The sequence below is a fragment of the Eptatretus burgeri genome, chromosome 12, assembly GCF_056783735.1.
Source record: "Eptatretus burgeri isolate ZD-2024b chromosome 12, Ebu_testis_v1, whole genome shotgun sequence".
Lineage (NCBI taxonomy): Eukaryota > Metazoa > Chordata > Myxini > Myxiniformes > Myxinidae > Eptatretus > Eptatretus burgeri.
The window spans coordinates 83,764,389-83,783,305 of NC_140972.1; the positions used below are offsets into that span (position 1 = coordinate 83,764,389).

At 40.1% G+C, this 18,917-nt stretch overlaps 1 protein-coding gene across 2 annotated transcripts in view; it reads left to right on the plus strand.

The window, feature by feature from the left end:
- The window catches only part of LOC147016015 (protein unc-13 homolog B-like), a 1,009,527-nt gene that overhangs the window by 622,276 nt on the left and 368,334 nt on the right, over positions 1-18,917 (plus strand). For both annotated transcript variants that reach the window (XM_085848698.1, XM_085848699.1), the window contains one exon: positions 60-112. In XM_085848698.1, coding sequence (XP_085704824.1) covers positions 60-112 — 53 coding nt within the window. The remainder of the gene's footprint in view (positions 1-59; positions 113-18,917) is intronic.

Genomic DNA, 18,917 nt, shown 5'->3' on the forward strand with positions numbered 1-18,917 from the left:
ATGATTGTCGTCGTTTTTAACTTTTACCTGTATTTCCTCTTTTTTTATCGTCAAAAAAGGCGAACGAAAGCACCGGGTTGCGGAACATCTCACCTTTCAACATCGTTGGTGGGTAAGTAGCATGCTTTTTGCAAGATGCAACTGTCAAGTCCCACGGAACACAAACATTACTTTATAATGCACCTCTTGCACGACAACATTGCTTTAGATGTTGAGAGTCAGCGATTCATCCGATCTCCACTAAACATCAACCTTGACATTTTGTGCATGGCCTGGTGTGAACAGCTACGGGGTTGAGTAATAATGACTTCACCTTGGCCCTGTCAATAAGTGAGCTGTCAGCCTTCCTCCTTGATAACCTTTGAAACTCATTTTTTTTTCTTTTCACAATGGAGCTTGGGGACATGCAAATGAGAATATCCACAGACATTTCTTAAAGCACATTACCAAAATGGCTTCAGGAATTATTCTTTGTGTTGTATTAATCCTGTGCAAGATGCAGCATTTTCAGAATGACTATAATAATTGTGTTTTTTTTTTTAATGTGCATTGACTCAATTGCGTCAAGAGGGTCGTTTTCACATGTTTGTAGACCACTGGTCATGATCATTTATGGAGCCTCACCAAAAGCAACCATCCCAAGAACAGAATAAAATAACAGACTGCAACTACTTTATTATTAAAAGAATATAACACATCATCATGCATCATGGGTATGACGGTACTCACACGAGACGTTTCACTTCTGAGACAAGAGTGTAGCAAAGTGCAATACTTGTCAAAAAAAGTCTAGATTCTTCACAGTGTAATTGGTTCGCGGGTGCCAGCAGTGACCACTATTTTCGTTGTGTCTGTGTGTCTGTCTGTCTGTTTGTGACTCTCTCCAGAGCATAGCTCCATGTCGTTTGATGCGATCTTGATGAAACTTGGACACAAGCTAGATATCATGGTCTAGTTGTGTCTTTTTGTATGAGGGGCGTCCCATGCCCCTTGTGGGCAGAGCGACGCCCACTTGAACTTTTTGTTTATTTATTTATTTCTCACAATTTCATTTCCTAGAAGCTGTGCGTAATGTCCATAAGTACAACATATTAAAAAATCCGATTTGATTTGGTCAATTTTGACGGAAGAGATAGTTTTTTTATGGTAGGGCTTCCTCAAAAGCTTCCACTAATTCAATTGTTCAATAATGCCCGCGAACCATCGTCGCCTCCAGGCTAGTGTATTTATTTTAATAATCCATCATCGACAAATAGTTCATCCTTTTGTGAGTCAATTAATTTCGCAGTGCATTTTGGATCATTTTCATCTTGGAAAACGATCTTTTACCCGTGCATTGGGAGACAAACCATGTTGGAATGGTAAATTCTTGCTGCAACTTCAAGGTTTGGAAAAGCCAACTCCAATTTCTCAGTTTTCAACGGTGAATATATCACAGAAACCAACTCCCAGGCTTAACCAATACTGCTTTCTTGAAAGTAATGCTTTGAAATGCAAATGTTCGGAGACAAAATTGTATTATTCCAAATCACTATTGCTTGAAGGGAATGAGACCCAAGTCGGGTCGATTTGTTTTCATTGTGTTCAAAACACTTCATCGGTTGTCCGTTTTACTTAATCATCTTTTTTATATCCTCCCATGTGCAAGCAGTGCTTGCAATCGTGACAATTTATATAATACTTTATTTTGGCCAATTTCGTTTTGAAAATAAGATGATAAGCTTCATCAAGCTCTTTCTTAGTCCCGATCATTGAGTGTTGTTGACAGACGTATACTGCGTGTAAGATGTAGACTTGATCCAACATCTGCACGAAACCCCATAAAAATGTTTGATGTACAGAGAATTTTATTGTTTGTCATGATTGCAGGACTCATTCCCGACACAAGAGCTTGGACATTTCAACTCGAGGACGTTCATTTAGTAGCCTCCATTTTCCACAATGGTGGATATTTTAAGGTGTTTATGTAATATCCCAGGATCTGTTGCTCATAGAAAGTTAATTGTGCTTTTAAAACAAGTTATTTGGCTCAAGAAGCTCAAATGTATCTTATTGATTGGAGCAGTAATTTAACTATTTTCAAGACGTCAAATGAAACAAAATAAACCTGAATGAAATCCGGGAGAGCGTACAACTCTGCCGCATAATGCCTGATCCACGAGAACATATCGGGCCCAATACATTTTTGAAATATCATGCTATACAGAACTATATCGTTTTTGGCACTATCTCTCAATGGTGAAGAATTACTTTAAAAATTAAATAATTCTCGCATTCAGATCCGGATTTGCATCTTCACCAAAATCGAATCAATTTGTCCTTGTCACACAACCAACCCGTCCACCAAGTTTCGTCCGAATCCGTCCACAACATTTTGAGATATCATGTTATATATTAGTTCAGCCCTCTCTCTTAATGGTGAAGAATCACGAAAAAAATTATAGTAGACCGATTCGCATCCGGATCCGGATCTTCACCAAAATCGAATCAGTTCATCCTTGTCAAACACCCAGCAAATTTCATCCAGATCTGTCCACAACCTTTTGACAACAAGCAGACAAACAAACAAGCCGGTAGGTGGCGATGGGTCGCCAAGCATGGAAACTATAAGATATAGAGCAAAATGGATGTCATATAGCGGATAGGGAATCACCTTAAGATTATGCATATCAAATCTCATCCAGTTCCATCTACAGATAACTACTCGGTATCCATTTGAATGCAAATTACCGAAAATGCGGTTTGAAATCGGAAATCCCCAAAGTTCGAGGGGGTGCTGTGGGTGAACAAAGATCTAAATAGAAAATCCGGCTCGATCATTTGTGCACAAAGTACTCCAGACAATTAGTGTGAATTTTCATTACCATCCGACCATAACCCTAGGAGGAGTAGCATTTGGCGCAAAGGCACCTCCAGCTCTCGCATATTATCGATTTTTGCACTATTTGACCTTTGACCCCTGACCTAAGCGAAATCGGTCAATATGTCCTGAGGAAAAGTTGTAGTACTCATTGAGTACCATGAACCTGCAAAGTTTCATTCATATCGATGCACTCACCTGGTTGCTAGGGGGCCTTCAATTTTTACCAATTTTCGCGCATACCCTAATTGTAGGGGGCGCTGCGGGTAAAGTATTCCATATATCACAAAAACCGGAATATATTTGATAGAGCATCACCTGTGGATCATTCGTGCCAAATTTCATAACCCTACATGGGATAATGGCTTTCGGAATTGATTTCGCGTGAACGGTACCGATTTTGAAGGTTTTTCGGTTGTTGCTAGGGAACCAAAGCGTCCCTAGCAACCATCACAATTTCCAAAGCACTAGGTCATAAGATTTAACTACCACCCGAGTTTGGTCAAAATCCGCCCACATTTACTACCAATTATGCTGATGACAAACGAACAAACAGACATAATTACTGACAATAAGGGTCACCTATTTCGGCGACCCAACAGAGAGGGGTGAAAACATAATCTCCTTCACCTTCAGTGGTGGAGGTAAAGATTCAGACTTTATTGGATAGTTTTTCGCGACTTTCTTTTGTAAGATAACAATCGCATATAAAATGGTGCATCAAAGCAACATTTGCACTTGTAAGACTGATGCATGCTGACAAGGAAAATAATTTTATTATATGCCGATACTCAAAATATCAGCAAATCGTTCCATATATATCTAGTCAGAGAAAGTTCTACTAAATAATTACAGACAATATTATACACACCACATCAACGTCTTTCATCACAGTCATATTTCAAGAAGAATTGCGGAAATCTGTTATGCACTTGCCAAAAACAGAGTATGTCTCCCCTCATATCTTACATTTGCATCTCATTGTTTTGCAAGTGTTGCACCCACACAAAGTTACCAATTCATCTGGTAGCTGTCTGCGACATTTACATGAACATAAAAGTCCATCCACTTCATCCTATCCAAAGTGGTCTTGGTTTGTTGTAGTCATTATTTAAGAGTATAAGTATATCGCTGATAACAAAGAATACGCGGCGTATATATCCTCTGAGCCTGACGTTGGTGGCAGTTCAACAAGAGATTTGTTTCACCTGTGTTATCGATATATCTTAGCTTGTTGAAAATGTTGGTTAAAAAAAAAAATTTTAAGTGACAAAACCCTGACCAGATACTTTTCAACATTATCAATGTCTTGCTCTCGGAAAGTGCCTGTCTCTCCAAATTTTGAAAGGAAGTTTACTGATTCTTTTTTCAGTGCTGCATGTTTGGTTCCAGTTTTGCTTCACGCATCATCCCCAGGTTGAATGTCAGCCTTCACCAAAGCATTGTGGAATGTGGGAACAGCTTTGGTCCAAGCTACCAAAAACTACCAAAAACAGTTTTTATTCTGGTAAAACTACCAAAATCATGAATCGCTGCTCACCTTCACTCTTTCATTCCTCTTTTTCCCCACCTTTGGAATAAACTCCCTCACTCTGTTCAATCCCATTCTTTGCACCAAGCCTTCAAAACAGCTGTTTACCACCATCTCTTATCATCCCCCATCCAAATCCTTGATCTTTTCTACCCCCGATAATCCACCCGAAACCCACCTCCTTCAAATTCCCTGCTTTCCTTCCTGAAAGTCCCTGTAATGTCCATCTTCTATTCCCCGTGTTCCCCGCCCCATCTCTCTCCCTTCCACAGATCTCCTAATGTCTCTGTTCCCCACTGTTTTGTCCTTCCCACTCCCCCCCCTCTCTTGTCTCATGTCCCCCTTGCTGTGCGTTGTGTGTTAGCTCTCATACGAGCCTCGACAATGTTTACAAAAAAATTAAGCCGTCCTTTTTTCTCCAGAGCAGTAATGTTTTTTTTGTTTGTTTGTTTTTTTTTACACCTTTTTTATGTGTGGCAGTAATGCTTGCTGATTTCTAAGCAGATGGCAGATGACCTTGAGCAAATGAGAGGGTGAATAGAACAGAGAGAGGGTGAGCAAGAGCAGCGGAGCAGGCTTTTAGGACACGTGCGCTGATGCCGCCTGACCGGTTGCAGAATCTGAGTCGAGGTTTGACAGCAAGCTCTCCACCTTGTCAGGAGAAAAGGACATGGAGTCTAGGAACAGTTGGGTGCAACTGGGTAAGGTGGGTCGAGAAAGTGATGGGTTTTGGACACAATATTTAGAAGCAAACACGGACTTTAGGCATTCATCCTTGTCCAGTTGAACAGCGATTGGCATGTCAGGATACATGTTTGTTAACTGGACACTTCCGGTATTTGAAGCTCTTCGAAACCTTTCTCATTCCATAATAGATGATTTGTCGCAGCAGCTATCGAAGATCACATGTAGCTCCTGCACAGTACAAACTGCTCGCACATTTTGTAGCACATTTGCGATATCTTCGCCAAAGTACCTTTGAGATGGCATCTGCACGATTTGAATTTGTGACATGAAATCTTCGAGTACTGCAGTTTTGTACTGGGAAAGCAGCTCAAATATGCATTCTTCTCCATTGAGTTTTATCTTAATTTCAGCAATCACTGTGTGCTTCGCTGGTTTAGTCGTAGCATCGCCTTCGAACAATGGGTTTATTGGCAGCAGATCATAATAAAAAATGTTCTTCATTGTTTCTCCCCTCTCTCTCTGGCAATATCCATGATTTTTTTTTTGTGCATGGGCAATCTGCTTTGGTGTCACAACTTCAGTAGCTACCATTGTTGTAGCTGTTGATGAGTCATCATAGCATGGTAGAATCAGTCTTGAAATAGTTTCAGAGAGTTTTGTTTGTCCTTCAACATAAACTTCACTTCACGGAATTGTTGATACGTTTCTGCTTCGTGTTTGATAACATTTAGGAGCCTGACTGACAATTTCATCTGCGGATGTTTCATAACAAAATTGTTGAGACGGATACGTTGAGTTGCTTGGTATGGATTTCCTTCTCGCATTTTGAACTGGAGAAGCTTTGTGACATTGTCATCAAACATCTGTCCTTTGTTTCCTCTCAGTTCATGATGAGATGTCTCCCTGTGGTCCATGAATTTTGCACTGGATAGATCATGGAACATATTGGTGATTGCAAGACTTCATGATAAACTAATTGCCATTTAGCCACATACTCGCTCTTTCTTGTTTGACCAACAACGCTTTTTGAGCTTTTCTGAGATCTTCGTATTGTCTGCTACAGATTCATTTCAGGGACAATGGTGTTGAATTTTCTTTCCCCATCTCATACCACAAAGTGGATTAATTTCCAGTAAAGGAAGGGATTTTTCAACTTCAAGCACTCTTATTCTCTCCAGCGACCTGGAATCATATCCAGGGTCGGTAATGTAGTCGAATTCTTGAAATATGCATATCAGTGACTCAGCAGTTTGCACATCAAGTTCCCAATTCCTTCACTATCTGATGTCATGAGATTTAAAAATTTTTAATCAAGGCCTACTAGATGCAAGAAAACTCTCCAGTAGTACTAGCACAGCTCTGCTTTTCTAAAACATTCCTCAATGAACTCTGAAAAATATGCTTAACACTTTGAGTTTTCTCCAACAGCTTGTTAAAGTGCACTTGATTTTTGTTCTCATTACCTCTGCCATCGAAGGTGAAGGAGGTTATGTTTTCACCCCCTTTTTGTTAGGTAATCGATCTAGTCGAAAAAAAAAATCTCAATTTTTTTTTCTACCCTAATATGATCAGTATTTCCGTCGATATGTTGGGTAGTCGATGTCGTCGAAAAAAAAAAAAATATTTTTTAATTTTATTTTTTGATTTGTTCTACCCTTATTATCAGTATTTAAAATGGCGATTTCAGTTAATACAATGGCGATTTCGATGAAACTTGGTTGGTAGGTTCATACCATGACCTAGCTGTGTGCAAATGAGAACCGTTGCTATGGACACCACGGTTGCCTAGCAACGGGACTTTGAAATTTTTGAAAAATCAGAAAAAAAATTATTTTTTCGGAAATCAAAAATCGGGCCACGAGCGACTGTGGGCAGTACATTCAGCCATATTGTCAAAAAATTTCCAGCTGGATCCTATGAAAACTGTCAGAGAAGATAGATTTTGAATGAACCCTGGTCGAAAACAATAAAAAAAATCGAAGTTCGTTATATCTCAGAGACTATGAGTCAGATATACATGAAACTGGTATGGTAGGTTCATGATATGTCCTAGTTATGTGTGAGAAAGAACCGTTGCCATGGACCCCTCCTTTGCCTAGCAACGGCCGAAAAACCTCTAAATGTGGGGGTATTTTAACGAAAAAACAAACTGCAACATTAACCCTTGAAGCTAGAATCATGAATTTTCTTGTGCTTAATCCTCAGGTCATTCCCCATCGAACGGGCCCATCGCGTCAGGTTCTATTGGGTAGTCGACTACCCATGTCCGCCTACCGGCTTGTCTGTTTGTTTTTGTGCGTGCAGGATATCCCAAAAAGTTGTGGATGGATCCGGAAGAAATTTTGTGGACAGGTTTTTGTGTGACAAGGATGAACTGATTAGATTTTGGTGAAGATGCCGATCCGGATCTGACGACGAGAATTTTTTACGTGATTCTTCACCATTGAGAGATGGGGCCAAAAGTGATATGTAGCACAATGTCTCAAAAAGTTGTGAATGGATTTGGATGAAACTTGGTGGACATGTTGGGTCCCACAAGAACATACAAGGAAGAATTGATTGAATTTTGGTGAAGATCCAAATTCGGATCTGAAATTATTTTAAGTGATTCTTCACCATTGAGAGATAGGGTGAAACTGATATATAGCACAATATCTCAAAGAGTTCTAGACAGATTCGGATGAAACTTGGTGGACAGGTTGGGTGTGTGGCAAGAACAAATTATTTAGATTTTGGTGAAGATCCCAATCCAGATCCGACTACTTGAATTTTTTAAAGTGATTCTTCACCATTGAGAGATAGGGCTCAAAAACGATATATAGCATGACATCTCAAAAATGTACTGGGCCAAATATGTTCTCGTGGATAAGGCATTACGGGGCTGAGGTATGCGCTCTACCAAGTGCCCTTCTAGTCTTGACTGCAGTACTTTCTTAAGTGCAGTGATGTCTGTAATGATGTCATGGAAATCTTTGCATCGACTATTATCCGAGAAAGACTTCCACATAATATAGTAGTTTTGATTACTTCAGCAACAATAAGCATGCCTTTCAGTAAGCAGACATAATGTGTTCCATTCAACACAGCCTGTAGAGTGTTCACACCAAAAATCCCAGACACTATCAGGGCATCATACACTCTACAGGCACTAATTTATCTACCTGCACAGCGAAGAGCCACTTTTGTCAAATGAAACATTCCTAACATTGGGTAAATACTATAAATGAACATTTTGATTTGTTAAATCAATTATTTTGACTGCGACTGTACCACCACCACCACTACTACCACTACTTCTACTAATCTGGTGGCCCAAGAAAAGGGTGCAGCGACCCCCTTTGGGGGTTGACACTTTTCACTTCATTTTACTTGGGATACGGGAAACAGGAGGTGAGGACCAGAATTTGTAATTTATTTCATGGTGGCAGCGATTGTTTGCCTACTCTTTGTGAAGGATACCATGGGATCTTTAACGTCCACCATCTAATGTCGGCAGATGGAACACCTGCTTCATGGTCCATCTGAGGGCCGGCACACATTGATGAATCATCCTGCCCATGAAACACTGGGATGATCAACAGTTTATTGCTAGGCTGAAATTCAAATCAAGGCTAGGCTAGACAGCTTAGAGGCAAGTGTGCATACTTCTTGGCCATCCCGCCATCCCAATTTTTTTCGACACTTAGAGAGATTTTTTGGTTGAAATATTTTTTGCAATATCTGCTGTTTTTAAAATGGCGGCTGGGAAGGAAATGTTCAGACCACATAGGGCTGAATTTATGAAAGGCATTTAAGAGTTAAATGCATGTAGAATCGCTAACTGTGTGATGATCACCCGTTTAAAGTTAATCGCCTATCGCTGAAGAGTGTCAATCTCATGTATGATCAAAACCTTGTGACAAGTATTTAAATAACAAAAGAACTTTTTCACGTCGGTTAGGGTAGGTTTAAGAGGTTTAAGGCCTTGAAGAACTCATTCTTCCTCCTCAATGGCACTGTAATAGAAAAGAAGTTAATGTATGTTTGAATACATATGTCATGGAATTTCAATCCATCAAGATTTCAATACATGAGAAAGAATGTTTATGCATTCACAAAGTAATTAGTGTATTTTCATAATATGATTTCTATTGATCATAAAGTAAAAATATATAATTACCTGAAGTGAGAATCAGCTGTGCTGTTCAATGGAATCGGACAAATATCGTCAACTTCTTTCAGACTACCAGCTGCTGACGGAGCATCATCATCCACGTCATTACATACTTCATCCAAGTCTCCAGCTATGATTGTTAATATTGCAACAATTTCTTCCCCCAGTTTACTGGTCGTAGCTTTCTCACCTCCTCTTTCTTGCATGTTAAGTTTCTTCTCAAGAGCCATTGCCTTTGCCTTCATCTTCATCCTTCTCCAGAGTTCTCGGAGGTCCATGGCAGAGGATTTTTGGTGCTCTGGAAAATGGACCATCATCCTTTTTGAAATATCTTCCCATGCGAGCTGCTTGTTCTTATTTGCACCCATGTCACTTCTCCTGACTTGGATTGCTCTTTGGTGAAGCTTCATTACCTCGATTAAACCCATTCATCGCTTGATTATCGAATGAAAAAATTATCGTCTTTTCTTTGCCGACACACTGCCTCCGTTGGAATGCACAAACTAAAACTTGTTTTACCGTGAAGCCAATGCATGGTCATTGAGGTTAATTGGTTTGATATACTCCACAATGGTGCGCTGAACCAAATAAATGATTAAAAGGAATGATTCATAACTTCGACGACAGCTATTTAGCTATTTATACGCTCACAGCTAAACAGATGTTAATCTCCCTTTGTAAATCGCTATTTAAACGTGTGATTAGCGGTGCGCGTACAAAGATGGTTTTGGCGGCGTTTAAGGGTGAGGCAGGGGTTCGGAAGATGCTCTCGCGAAACGCCTTTAGTAAATTTGGCCCATAATGTCTCCCTAAGATTTTGTTTTTTGTTTGTGACAGGTCTAACAAGTATCAACAATTAATCTCCATGTACACTGTACATTTTTCTTTTTTGCAGGACCCTATGGTAGAGATAGGACCGATATGTATTTCCTGCATATGGGTCAAGTGCAGATAAACTTCGGGGTTCGTTTTTAAGTTTTATAATACATGGCCTTGAGTGCTATTTTTATTTGTTATTAAAAGGCAGGGATTGATTTTACCAGGGTATTATGTTTCTCAAAAAATATAATGTGAGCCATGAGACTGCCATAAGCAGACTTTACAAAACAAGTGAAGCCGTATGCAAAAATTCACTCCATTAGAGACTTTACGACTCTTACACAGCGGCCCTGTTGTGTCCCTGGCCAGAGCCTGCTAATATCATTTGGAGGCCCTTACTCCTTGAAGATGTGTCACGACACGTCGACAAATGTTTCTTGGTGAAAACCATTCCTCGACAGGAGGTTACCACTGCGACACAGCGACTCGACAGATGGTGGCAGGAATGTAAAATTTCTTCTTTGCGCCCGCGATAATGCACTTGTTCTTTGGAAGAAAAAAAAATCACCATGGAATCTTTACCATCCTCAACGATCCAGCACTGGCTGATGGTTCCTCCAGCCTGATGTCCTTCCAATAGATTATATACACTTTAATGCATTGCCCATGCAAAACACCACAATGAGAGTTTATATAGCTGAACCGAGATTCCAACCCAGCCTTGACAGCTCAGAGATGCGTGTGCGTACCTGTAGGCTAGCCTGAGCGATCTGGTATGCCCATTTGTTAAGACATCACTGTATATTCATTCCTCCTTGCATATACTTGCTTTCTGTTATTCTTGGCTTTGGAAGTTGTTTGTTCTGTATTTTCACTGGTGCAGTCCTGATGTATTTATATCACCAATGCACAAGGCATCTTAAGGAAAATTCTGTCGTGTTATCTGTTTCACTTGTATTATCATTTGGTAATTCTAGAAGTGTCTTTGTGTTTGTTTCTGTGTTTGTTTGACCTCTATGCATGCCTGAACTTCAGGACAGAATCAGTTGAAAACTGTTGGTTGTACTCAAGGTGGAGGGAGATATCCCATTGTGGCCTCTTCGAAAAGAGAAGGCCATTGTGTGCCAAAATCGATGGTAAAGAGAGAATTAAATGATAAAGCACACTATGTGTTCTCTCATTCGTGAACGCTTCTGCAGTGCTGACGACAAAATTGTGAGGATATAACCATAAGTTATTTGTGTGTGCATTTATTAATCCAAATAGATTGGACTTACCCTCAGACAGTTTACTCATGAGATTAAATTAATAATAATCAAAGTAGTGATTGCAAAAATTTACATTAAAGAAGCAAACTGTGTCGACTTCACTGCTAGCATGGTTTCGAGCTGAAAGTGAGTATAAATTTAATTTTGATATTCAAATTGCACACACTGTTTTTGAATGCATTCTTGAAACATTTCCTAAGCTTACAAAATCAATATGATCCATTCTGAAATGTTACATTCTTATTTTAACACAAACAATATCAATGTATTTACCCCGTGCACTTAATGAAGCGACATTAACAGAACTGTTTTATGAATGAGTATCACAGGGAGATCTTTGATGTAGTTGTATGTTCCCTTTTTTATGTGCTAAATTAAAGTTTACAAGTAGAGGAGTTTGTGGTGCAAAAGCCATGAAAATTGACACTTTAGTGCGAAATTAATTTATATTTTTAGCATCTGATTGGTTGTTTTGATTTGTATATATATATATATATATATATATATATATATATATATATATATATATATATATATATATATATATATATATATATATATATATATATATATATTTTATCTTGGTGTTGTTAAACCATATTGGTGATGGACCAAAGTCGCTGTTTTTTTATTACAATCAAAGGTATGCTTCAGTTATACACACTTTTGGTTTAGGTTCGGTTGGCTTGGTTTTTGCAATAAGACGTGGTCGTATTGCTCCTGGTCTTTTTTGTAGTCATGGGGTTCTTGGGTTATATGCAACTTTACAAGATCCCAAACATCCTCTGCTCATCTCCTGTTGTGATAAAAAAATATCATCAACGTATTGAATTTGTTTAATCTCTGATGGGATTTTGCTGATGTAGTGCACTTACCTTTGAGCTACCTTCTCAAGGTTTGATACTCACCCCGACCTATAAACTGTCTGATTGGTGCTTCACAGGCAGGGCATTGCATCATAAAGTGTGCTTCCCAGCCGTCATCAATTCACGCTTGGATGTTAAATATCCCATGGTGTCTTTCATGAAGAGTAGGTGAGTTATCGCCGGCACTCTGGATATGTTCCAAATTCCTGCCTTCTTCCGGTAAAAGTCAGGCCTGGCCAGCAGTTTCGTGAAAGTCTTGGGCTGAATACCTTACCTATGACTCAACCCACAAGGTTGAAATAATTGGAGCTATTAATCAAGTAATAGTAGGTTTAATTTGTCTTGCGTGTTATGCATACTTTGAAACCCACAAAACATGGACAAAAGTTACTGGTTTACCTATTATAAGACAAATCGTAAAATCTTAAATGTGAAACCTCAAACTATGAACAAACTGTAAAAAGTAGTTACAGCCACTCTCTACAGTCCCCTAAAGGTACGTCATACTGCCGCTCACCACAGTCCCCAACGGGGTAGGTACATCACTCCCATGCACAGGAACAGTACACAAACAAATCCTTTCAATGACAGGACAGTAAGCTAACTGTCACTCAATACAGTCCCAAACAGGGTAGATCAGACTGTTGCTCACAACAATCACAACAATACTGCCGCTGAATATAATCTTCTACATAGGATAGGACATACGACAACGTCTGAGGCACAAGAACATTATTACATTCCCAACCTGTACAGAGGAGCCCACCTGAGGAAGGTGCACCATCCACGATCACATGTTTATGGCCACTTAGCCATCACTGTCACTGAACAGATACCCCTCCTCCACCCTCTGTCCCAGGAGTCAGTTCCAGGATGAGAGAGGAAAACAATTGAACAGGAGGGATAAAATAGGGGCAGATGGGCAGAAAACGAACAAAAAATGGCTTGGTTAATTTATGTATCCTAATATGGTTTGGAAGGGACAGAGTGTTGAGAGGGCAGAGATTGCAGTCCCATATGAGAGACATTTGAAAACTGAAAGGCCACAAACTATCCACTAATGAAAATTAAAACTCCATCATGCTCAATTAGTCAAACTCCTGGTGGGGCATTATACATATCATATTCAGGGTCTTGCTTTTCACAGCATTCAGGAGTGATAGGTGGTGTGAAGGGGGACACTAGCCTGTAAGGGAGAGCAATCTAGAACCAACCTTGGTGGTGTAATGGGTAGAGTATCCACCCTGAGTCTGGAAGATCGGCGGTTCGATCCCCGATTGAATCATACCAACGACTTTTTAAAATGGTACTTGCTGCTTCTTTGCTTGATGTTCAGCATTTAAAAAAAAAGATAGAGCACAAACAAATAACCATAAGTTGGTAATAATAGCACAGGCTTTGATGGGCCTAACGGCCTCCTTCTGTGTTGAAGTTCCTCGTAAGGGAACTCGTATCATTCATACTCTATTGTACTATGTACGATTCTTTACAGACAGTAAGTTTATCATTACCGACGGAGGACTTGGCAATACAAAGATTTCTGGATCTGCTGATATATTTTGAGGGAAGCTTGGATATGTCGTCTTCCCGGGAAAGGTTGTCTTTGCTGTTAATACTTGTATCATACTAACCCTGATTGGAAGTTTGGCCAAGATACATATTGGTATGACCAACATAATGTGTTGCAGTGATGATTGAGGTATAAACCTCCTTGGTCCTTTTGTTCAGTACACTGAACCTGTTTCATTGAAATCTACCCCCAATACAGTCTCGCAGTGAGCGCTTTTGTGCAGCCACTCAAAATGCTGAACATATAATCAGGACCGAGAAGGTTAAAGATATACAAAGTTAACTAAAATAGGAGATATGACAAATGGACGTATACAGCTGGGATTTGGGATTGAGGAGACACAGCAATTGTCACTGGACAGACACAGAGTCTGGGAAAATACAATCATAACTGGATATCTGTGATCACAAAGCGATCGCCGAAGGTAAGTCGACCCTGGTCGGGGGAGCTTTGCTCTTGGCGATCTTCCACAAACTGCCCTTGGCCCGCGATACGATTATGTCTACATTTTTTTCATCCCACCATATGACCTTGACCTTCAACATTTATGGATAGACTGTAAATTAAGAAAATGTGTCCCCATATAAAATGCATCCATAAAACTCAACATCGTGAAAATCAAAGGAAAATTATTCAAGTTATGATAAAAAAGAAAAGGTGTTTTTTTTTGTTAATTAGCTCACAATCCGTAAAATGTCGGTCAAGGACATGAATCAAATATCAGGTGCACAACTTCAATACAGGTGCCCTATTATGATGCAAGAACATCTTGGAAGGCCAAGCGAGCGGTCTTTGAGATGTGAGCCCGTTGGCAAAATTGAGTGATGACAAAAAAAGAAACACGTTATTATTTTTTCAGACCACCATTTGAACTTGACCTTCAACCCAAAGGGGGTTTGATGTTAACCAACCGTAAATGTGCCTTACTCTGGGCTATCTCGACAGGGCAATTGCATTCCAATCGGACAAACCTGAGTCAAGTAATGCTGAAAAATGTTAAGATGTCTATAATTAGGTCATCACATTAAAATCAGGTCAAGGTCAAAAATATCATGTCAACCCCGTACTTTTTTATTCCCATTATTGATAAAAAAATTCATTCTGAAAGTCCCAGCCCACTCTGAGATACAGCTCAGAAATTGGGAGTGTAGGAATCATTTCTTTTTTCTCTTCTAAATGGTGGTTTAGTACTCCGTGGAGTCTTAGAAACTGGAGTACCATTAAAAATTGGGTAAACTAATTGTACAAACAAACCTTACAACAGCACAATAAGCCTCCCACTAACCTATAAGGGCAGGCTTAATGATTGGGAATAAATTCACTCAATTGGGAATTGAGATCCTGAAATTTGAATATGGAGATTGTTATTAAACTGATGCAGCAATTATTGCATGAAGGAGTGGGGGATAAGGGGGGTGTTAAGTGTTTGGCAATTGGGGACGTTCAAGGGTTGGCTAAACTTACTTTTTGAAATGCAATTAGGAAAGACAAGTCCCGATACAGCATTACCATGGACCACTTGTGAAAAAGGTACAAATTGCAATGACCACGTGGATATGCGAAAATGTACGTCAATGTCAGCGCTGGACAGCAATGCTTTTGCTTTCAAGTTCCTTCAGCCAGACAAAAAATTGTTGTTATTAATCTTTTTTTTTCGGAGCAGTGAAGAGCAGTTTGTGTTTGTGAAAATGCATGAACACCAGAATTTCAGCAAAAATCTTCAACAAATCATCATAAAGTATATTTTTGGGCGAATGTGTGTTTTCGATGCTGGGTTATAATCATTAAAATTGTGAGGACCGCAGAACGAAAATGCAAAAACCACAACCAACTTGAAGTTTTCCTTGCCAAAACATAAAGAGCAAAGGCGCAGAGGGTCCAACGTTTCGGCCACAAAGTAGCCTTCGCCGGGGGATAATCTCAGCTTCATTGCCTGTGTCACATGATCTATTTCTTGCCTGTGTCACTCTGTGCTGATGTCGATGATCTGTTACATGCCGGCATCACTTTTGCACACCCTCGTGTCGATACAAAGTCCTCTGGGAGGGCATTAAGATCAGAGTGCACATTACCTACCCGCCTTAGTCCCTGACAGAGGCCATTCTGTGGCTGAAACGTTGGACTTTCTGACCGTTTATCCCTTTTATTGCAAAATAAACCCTCAAGTTCGTTGGACTTTTGCATTTTCATTCTGCAGTTCTTGAAATTTTGATGCTGAGAGCTTTGTCATGAAAAGCGTATTTGTATAAAGAATCCAATAAGTGGAGATTTAGTGAATTGACAAGAGAAGCCCCTATTCTATGCGATGACGAATATTATGAAAGATGACATTTCTAAATCAAACAAAATTGGTTTCATGTCAGTTGTTTGTTCCCAGAGCACTAATGCCAAATTGTTGTGATGGACGTTTCAAATTTCACGTTTGCTCTCGCAAAATAAACCAAGAAGAAACAATTTATATTGTACAATTAAACAACTGCCAATTACTTTTTGACATTGTAAATCTGTTTAAGAAATAAATCGCAAATATTAACCTGTTTTGCAAAACATCAAACGATAATCTACAAAATCATGTTTGCCGTCTGATAAGAATAATTATTTATATTTTGATGGAAATCAATAATATCTCTCTCTCTCTCTCTCTCTCTCTCTCTCTCTCTCTCTCTCTCTCTCTCTCTCTCTCTCTCTCTCTCTCTCTCTCTCTCTCTCTCTCTCTCTCTCTCTCTCTCTCTCTCTCTCTCTCTCTCTCTCTCTCTCTCTCTCTCTCTCTCTCTCTCTCTCTCTCTCTCTCTCTCTCTCTCTCTCTCTCTCTCTCTCTCTCTCTCTCTCTCTCTCTCTCTCTCTGTCTCTGTCTCTGTCTCTGTCTCTCTGTCTCTGTCTCTGTCTCTGTCTCTGTCTCTGTCTCTGTCTCTGTCTCTCTCTCTCTCTCTCTCTCTCTCTCTCTCTCTCTCTCTCTCTCTCTCTCTCTCTCTCTCTCTCTCTCTCTCTCTCTCTCTCTCTCTCTCTCTCTCTCTCTCTCTCTCTCTCTCTCCTTATCTCCAAATATCGTATAGCCAAACCATCCCTTTCTATCCTCATATTGCCCTCCTCCCCAATGCGTCCTGGACTTTGTGTCCTTCTCAACCGAGAATGTACAGGAAGTTTTGTCCAGCCTCGACCCTGCTTCAGCATCGGTGGGCCAAAATAGCATCGGTGCCCAAGTTCTCAAACCCTGCTCTCCTGCTTCTTTCCTATATGATATATTCAGCCAGTCCTTTTGCTTTGGCTGCCTCTCTTCTTCCTGAAAGTCAGCAAACATCACTCTCATCCACAATGACAGTGCACAAATAGATGCTCTCAACTCCAGAACAGTAAGCCTCCTGCCAATTATAAGCAAAGTCATGGAATCCATTTTGACATCACTGCTGAGGTCAAATCCTTCATGTTTTCAGACAGCCTGATCTTTGACCATCAATTTGGATCCTTTCCCAGTCACTCAACTCAGCATGCTCCTGTTTCCCTCTCAGTAATAGAGGTGCTAAATATCAAACAAGAGATCAGATCATACCCCTTTACCTCTCTAAGACCTTCAACACAGTCAACATGTTGCTATCAATGGAACCCCTCTCCTCTCCCAATAGAGACTGGCATGCCCCAAAGCAGAGAGTTTGGGCCAAGTCTTGTTTCTCATCTCCGATGCTCTGGAAAACCTTTTCTTTATCTTTGCAGACGATTCCACATTGCATCATACAGTACCCCAGCTGACTGGCAGGGTGACAGCAGCTGCTTCACTCTCTGCTGAATGGTAAATGATTAGACGCTGGTATGAGAAATGGACCTTGTCCTTCAATCCTGGAAAATCTCAGTGTCACCCTTTCACTGAAGAAATATCTTCAATCGAATCCACATATATATTTCCATCGTTAGTTGCTGAAAGGAAGAGGTTCAGTTAATTGAACATCTCGGCTATGACCCAGCTATAGCCTCTCGCACTTTGCTATGACCTCCCCTTGGGTGATCATATCGCAAAGATGGCCTCCAAAAACACCTGCAGACATCCTCTCTGGTTCCAACTCTTTCCTTGAAAAATCATAACTACTCACAGTTAACAAGGCCTTTGTTTATTTATCTCCATGGGGTGATGTAGGTTAACATCCTGGCATCACATCTGTCTTTCCTGCATTCTGTGCAATCTAGAGCTCTCAACATTGGCCTTTCCTGGGATGAGGTCAAAGCACAAGACCCATTGTTCTCACATCGCAGACAAGTCAATGGTCTCTGTTTTTTTTTTTTAACTTTCTTCATCTGGTTAAGCTCCCTCTGCTCTCTCAGTCCTCTGACACCCCCAGCAACTTGAGGATGCACATCATCTTTCAGTAACCCCTTGCTCTTTAAACTTGCAAAATCCAGGCTGATTGCCCACCTAAAATCTTTTTGTTCCATTTCTTTCTCGCATCTGTGGAATGACCTTTCAGAGGCTGTTCTATCCCATTATTCCTTCCAGTGTTTCAAGCAGATGGTGCACTGACATCTCTCATTAGCCCCCATCTTCAACCACACTATATCCTATGAGGAGATAGAAGTAAGAAGATTGGTGGGGGGAGGGAGGGCGACAGGTAAATAGACTGCTTCGAAAACCAAGACAAGGCAAAGCTTTAGAGCCAGGCAAAATGCATCTCAGTGTCCACACAAGTAGCAGATCAGATAAATGAGATATGAATTCCCAACTTTTTATCTGCTTTCTGGAGTAAGGAAGATACTAGAGGATTGGATGATCTGAAATGTAACACCAGTATTACCCATGTCCGAAGCGAAAAGTGGGGTGAAGCAATTGGTTCACTTTGTCTATCTGTCTATATATGTCATATCAGTCTATGATCGAGAAACGACTTAAATTCAATTGAATGTTATATTTTGAACACCGTAGAATACTAATCGAACCAGAAATCGGACAACAAAGCTGGAACTTAAGGCCCAGTCACACTTTAACGTTTTAGCCAGGAATGGCAACGTATAAAAATGCACGTAAAACGTTGGCGTACACTGAAGTTTTGAGGTTTTTAAAAAAGTTTTGGTCGTATTCATAACGTGTTGGTCGTAAGCATAACTTATTAGTAATGGGCACAGAACGTTTCGTTGTGTTAAAGATAACTTATACCAACGAATGCTTAGCCTGTTGTCAGC